Source organism: Eimeria mitis, genomic scaffold (genome assembly GCF_000499745.2).
Source record: "Eimeria mitis Houghton genomic scaffold, Emh_scaff1338, whole genome shotgun sequence".
Classification (NCBI taxonomy): Eukaryota; Apicomplexa; class Conoidasida; order Eucoccidiorida; family Eimeriidae; genus Eimeria; species Eimeria mitis.
This window is the reverse complement of record NW_013568827.1, coordinates 2,501-7,738: the sequence shown is the minus strand read 5'-3', so window position 1 is coordinate 7,738 and position 5,238 is coordinate 2,501. Positions and strand designations below refer to the sequence as shown.

The following is a 5,238-nucleotide window of genomic DNA, read 5'->3' as shown; positions in this document are numbered from 1 at the left end:
AGATAGAGTTATTTCCGGGGCCCCCAAGGAATTCGCTGCCGTCGTTGGCGAAGCTGGCGCCCCCCGTGCCATAGTACGGCTCCTTCACGCCGTCGATGTAAAGAAACCCCTTCTGAAGCCAAATAAGTAATTAATACACTCAACTCAACTTTATTAATTTAAGTTTTTTATTTATTTTTATATAGTTCACAGGAGGAAATAAATAATACACGTAAGCTATAAACAAAACAAATAAATATAAAAGAAGGACGTGAATAAACAACAAAGGAAGCAGCAACCAGAGTTCATCTAAAAAGACGAAGAAAAATAACAGCAGCAGCAACAACAGCAGCAGCAGCAGTTACACTAGTAGCAGTGGTCATATCAACAGCAGCAGCAGCAGCAGCAGCAGCAGCAGCAGCAGCAGCAACACACCTGCACAGCAACAATATGAGATGCTCTTCGTTTGTGTCTGAGTTGTTCTGCCTGTTCTCTGTCTACGAGCCACCCAACAAATTCAGTAATTATAGCCCCCCTAGCGAAGCCATCGGACTTGGCGCAGAACAAACCCAAACCTAAATAAAAAAAAAAAGATATACAAATCACGAGTAGTAATGAATAATAAATATTATATTATTTATGAATATTAATAAATATTAATAATTATAATTATATATAATAACAATTCGCAGTCGTAATAATTACAAAAGGATTGAAATAGCGCAGTGCAGGCGGCAGGAGAGATGCAGACAGACAAAAACAGCAGAAACAACGCCGACACCACCAGCAACTGTAGCGGCAGCAGCAGCAGCTGTAGCAGCAGCAGCGGTAGCTGTAGCAGCAGCAGCAGTAGCTGTAGCAGCAGCAGCAGTAGCTGTAGCAACAGCAGCAGTAGCTGTAGCAGCAGCAGCAGCAGTAGCAGCAGCAGCAGTAGCAGCAGCAGCAGCCGCAGTAGCAGCTGTAGCAGCAGCAGCAGCAGCAGCTGTAGCAGCAGCAGCAGCAGCAGGACGGTACCTGCCTTCCTGCCGAGAGTGCTTTTCTTGGTGATGACTCCCTCGCACAAATAACAAAGCGAATTCAGGAACAGCCTAAAAGCAAACAAATAAATAAAATAAAATAAATAAATAAAATAAACAAATAAAATAAATAAATAAATAAAATTAATTAATTAATTAATTATAAAGATAAAGAAGAGACGAAGAGCCCGCTTGCCTGCTTCGCTTCGTTTCGGGTGTCTGCGGCCGGAAATCCACGATCTTCCAATCCGTATCCAGAAACTAAAATAAAAAAAAAGAAAATAAATAAATAAATAAATAAATAAATAAAATAAATAAATAAGTCATTTGTCTATTTGTTTTATTAATTTGATTAATTAATTTAGTTGAGACAAATAAATAAAAGGAGGGGGAAATAGAAAAAAGAATAAAAACAAAAAACAGAAAAACGAAAACTAAACAAAAAAACGCAGGGAGAGACAAGACAAACAGATATAGGGAGAGACAGAATATAAAGCAGCAAAGAAAAAGAAAGAGAGAGACGGAGACAAAACGATAGAGAGACAGAGAAACAAACAGAGAAGGACACGGATACTGAAACAAAGACAGAGAAAAAAGAAGATACAAGCAGAAACAAAAAAAGGAGGGAAAGAGAGCGAGAGAGAGAGGGAGAGAAAGAGAGAAAGAGAGAGAGAAAGAGAAAGAGAGAGAGAGAGAGAGAAAGAGAGAGAGAAAGAGAGAGAAAGAGAAAGAGTGATAGAGAAGCAGCAGCAGCTGACTTTGTTTTTCTTTATGGGGGGCCACGAGGGCGCTTTGTTTATATCCAGCCATGGGGTCCGCACAAACTGTCGTTTTAAGCGGGCCCGCTGCTTCGCCTCTAACCCTGGATTGCTGCTGCTGCTGCTGCTGCTGCTGCTGCTGCTGCTGCTGTCGCTGCCGCTAGGACAATGTGCGTCGCCTTCGGCAGCCTCGGAGCAGCCCTCGGCTGCATCTGCTGCGGCGGCTTCAGCTTCATCAGCTGCTGCTGCATCATTGCCACCGCTGCTGCTGCTGCTGCTGCTGCTGCTGCTGCTGTCTGAGGCTGATGCGAGTCTACTCCTTTTGCTGCCGCGTCGCTGCTGCTGCTGCTGCGGCTGCTGCTGCCTGCCCTCTACCCCAGGAGTTGTGTCCGTTGACTTCGCTGTTTCAGCAGCCTCCATATCTGCTCTTGCTGCTGCTGCTGCTGCTGGTGTGTCTGCTGCTGCTGGGGGGTTCGTTGCTGCTACGTCTACTGTGTCTGGCCCTGCTGCTGCTGACTGCTGCACCGGATCCAGCTGCTGCTGCTGCTGCTGTATTTGTGCGCTGCCAGCTTCGCATTGGAGGTCGCCAGCAGCTGCTGCTGCCGCTGATACTGTTGCTGTGCTATCCCCCCTCTGCGCTGCTGCTGTGGCGGGCCCTGCTGCAGCAGCAGCAGCAGAAACGGCGTCGCCTTGAGAGCCAGCAGCAGCAAATTTGTTTTTCATTTTATTTATTTGTTTATCTTCGTCTATTTTACACCAGACAAAGACAGAAACCCCAGAAGTTGCTGCTGTTGCTGCTGCTGCTAGGGAGGGTGTGCGCCGCCGCTGCTGCTGCTGCTGCTGCTGCTGCACAGCAAGGCAGCAGCAGACTGTGTAGACAAACAGATAAAATTAATAAAAAGAATCTTCATTTACTCTTGAAAAGACAAAACAGAGGAGAGAACAAACGCAGCAGACGCATAAACCCTAAACCCTCATCAACAACCCCAGCCCCCAGCAACACCCCATAGTAAACACACACAAACCCAGCCACCTCGTTGCTGCCTGCTGCGGTGTATGTACACACTAAACCCTAAACCCTAAACCCTAAACCCCAAACAATATACACCCCTTGCTCCTCCTTTGGCCCGAGAGAAACGCAAACAAACCCTAAACCCTAAACCCTAAACCCTAGCCATTCGCTAGTAACTAGAAACTTGCAGCGAACCCGCAACGCCAGACATAAACCCTAAACCCTAAACTCTAAACACTAAACCCTTAACTCTAAGCAATACACCCTAAACGATAAGTGCTAAGCAATAGACCCTAAACCATAAACCCTAAACCCTAAACCCTAACTCTAAACCCTAAACCCTAATGTCTGAATCCTAGAGCCTAGACCCTCAAAAGGAAGCTGTAAACCCTAAACCCTAAAACCCTAAACTGTAAACCCTAAAAGGCTACAAAGAAAACCCTAAAGACCTAAACTGGAAATCCTAAAACCCTAAACCCTAAACCCTAAAACCCTAAACCCTAAACCCTAATTTCTAGCGCGTGCAGCCCCCAAGGGGAGCTGAGGAATCTGGAGGATAAACAACGAGGAAGGTAGACAGACAAAGTAAACAAAAAAAGAAAACAAAAACAAACAAAAATAAAAAAGAGAAAAGTAAATAAAAGAGAAAAACAAAAATAAACAAAGAAATACAAAAGAAATAAATAAACAAAATCAGAAAAAAAAAAAAAAGTTTAGAGCCTTCGGCTCTTTCTATCCTTCCATTGGCTGCCTAACCAACAGTGCTGCCACCGCTGCAGCAGCAGCAAGAGCAGCAGCAGCCGTTGCCGCTGCTGCAACTGCTGCAGCAGCTGCTGCTTCTCTATTAAACGCGAACGGGGTGGAGCGCTGCAGCTGCGCTGCTGCAGCAGCAAATGCAGATTCGCAAGCAGCCGGTCCAGCAAAAACAGCTACTGCTTCAGCAGCAGCAGCAGCAGCAGCTGAAGCAGCTATAGCAGCAGCTGCTGCTGCTGCAGCAGCTGCTGCAGCAGCCGCAGCAGCTAGTGACGGTTTGCTGCCTTTGCTTTCGATCGAAGGGCCGCTCTGTGCTTGCCCATATAATCCTCGCGCAGTTCCCCACGTTGCAGCCGCAGCAGCGACGCGGCCTGCAGCAGCAGCAGCAGCAGTAGCAGCAGCAGCAGCAGCAGCAGCAAGCGCAGCAGCAGCAGCAGTAGCAAATCGCGCCGAAGAAGAAATGAGAACGTGACGGGGTGAAGCAAATAACAGCAGCAACAACAGCAAACATAACAGCAGCAACAACAGCAGCAGCAGCAACAGCAACAACGACAGCAGCTACGCCAGCAGCAGCAACAGCAGAGCACATGTATAAACAAAGACGGGAGCAGCAACAAACCCGCATTAGCAGCAGCTGCAATGGGTTCAACATGCACAGATGCGGGTGCAGGAAACGCAGCAGCAGCAGCAGCAACAGCAGCAGCAGCAGCAACAGCAGCAGCAGCAGCAGCAGCAGCAACAGCAGCAGCAGCAGCAACTCGCTACTATCTGTACCTCTTTGCTGCTTCTTTGACTGACGAATGCGGGGATTCGGAAATTCAATTCAGCAGCACAAGCAGGCAGCGACAGCCGCTGCACTGCTGTGCTCCTGCTGCTGCTGCTGCTGCTGCTGCTGCTGCTGCTCTTTGGGCCCGCTCTACCTGGCTTGTGGGTAGCAGCTGTGTCTGCTGCTGTTGCTGCTGCTGCTGCTCCGGGTGCTGCTGTTGCTGCAGCAGAATCACCGAAAAGGCTTCGCGCCCACTCCAGAGGGTCTATTGCTGCAGGGGCTTTCAGCTGCTGCTGCTGCTGCTGCTGCTGCTGCTCTTGCTGCTGCTGCTGCTGCTGCTCCACTTCTTCGTCTGTTGTTGCGGCAGATTGCTGTTCTGTCTCTGCTTCTGCTGCTGCTGCTGCTGCTGCTTTTGCTGCTGTCTTCCGCTTCTTCGATGGGCGCTGTGCAGCATCAGCTGCAGGGTCGTAGCTGCAACAGCAACAGCAACAGCAACAGCAGCATCAACAGCATCAGCAGCAGCAGCAACACTGCAGCGCGAACACTGCAGCATCAACAGCTACAGCAACAACACAGCAGCAGAAACAGCAACACTGCAGCAGCAGCAGCAACACTGCAGCAGCAGCAGCAACACTGCAGCAGCGCTGCTAACCGGGGGATAATGAGCTCGGAGTAATCTGGCTCCACCATCTTTCTAAGGGTTTAGGGTTTAGCTGCTGCTGCTGTCTCTTCTTCTGCTGTTGGGGTTTCTGCTGCTGCTGCTGCTACTGCTACTGCTGCTGCTGCGGCTGCTGTGGGTTGTGCTGGTCCAGCTGCTGTGCTGACAGCGCTACTGTTGCTGCTGCTGTTTGCTGCTGCTGCTGCGCTGCAGCAGCAAACAGCAGCAGCAGCGATATCGAGACAACTCCGTCGGCTGTTGCAACGGGTGGGGCCTCCGTGCTGCTGCTGCTGCAG

The 5,238-nt window shown here is 49.0% G+C and overlaps 1 protein-coding gene across 1 annotated transcript in view; it reads right to left on the bottom strand.

The window, feature by feature from the left end:
- The window catches only part of EMH_0034950 (high mobility group (HMG) box domain-containing protein, putative), a gene marked incomplete at both ends in the record, with an annotated part of 7,695 nt that extends 2,721 nt beyond the window's left edge, over positions 1 to 4,974 (bottom strand). The window contains 6 exons of the mRNA XM_013494927.1: positions 415 to 554; positions 994 to 1,067; positions 1,857 to 2,599; positions 3,522 to 3,889; positions 4,439 to 4,755; positions 4,937 to 4,974. Coding sequence (XP_013350381.1) covers positions 415 to 554; positions 994 to 1,067; positions 1,857 to 2,599; positions 3,522 to 3,889; positions 4,439 to 4,755; positions 4,937 to 4,974 — 1,680 coding nt within the window. The remainder of the gene's footprint in view (positions 1 to 414; positions 555 to 993; positions 1,068 to 1,856; positions 2,600 to 3,521; positions 3,890 to 4,438; positions 4,756 to 4,936) is intronic.
- Between the last annotated feature and the right edge of the window lie 264 nt (positions 4,975 to 5,238).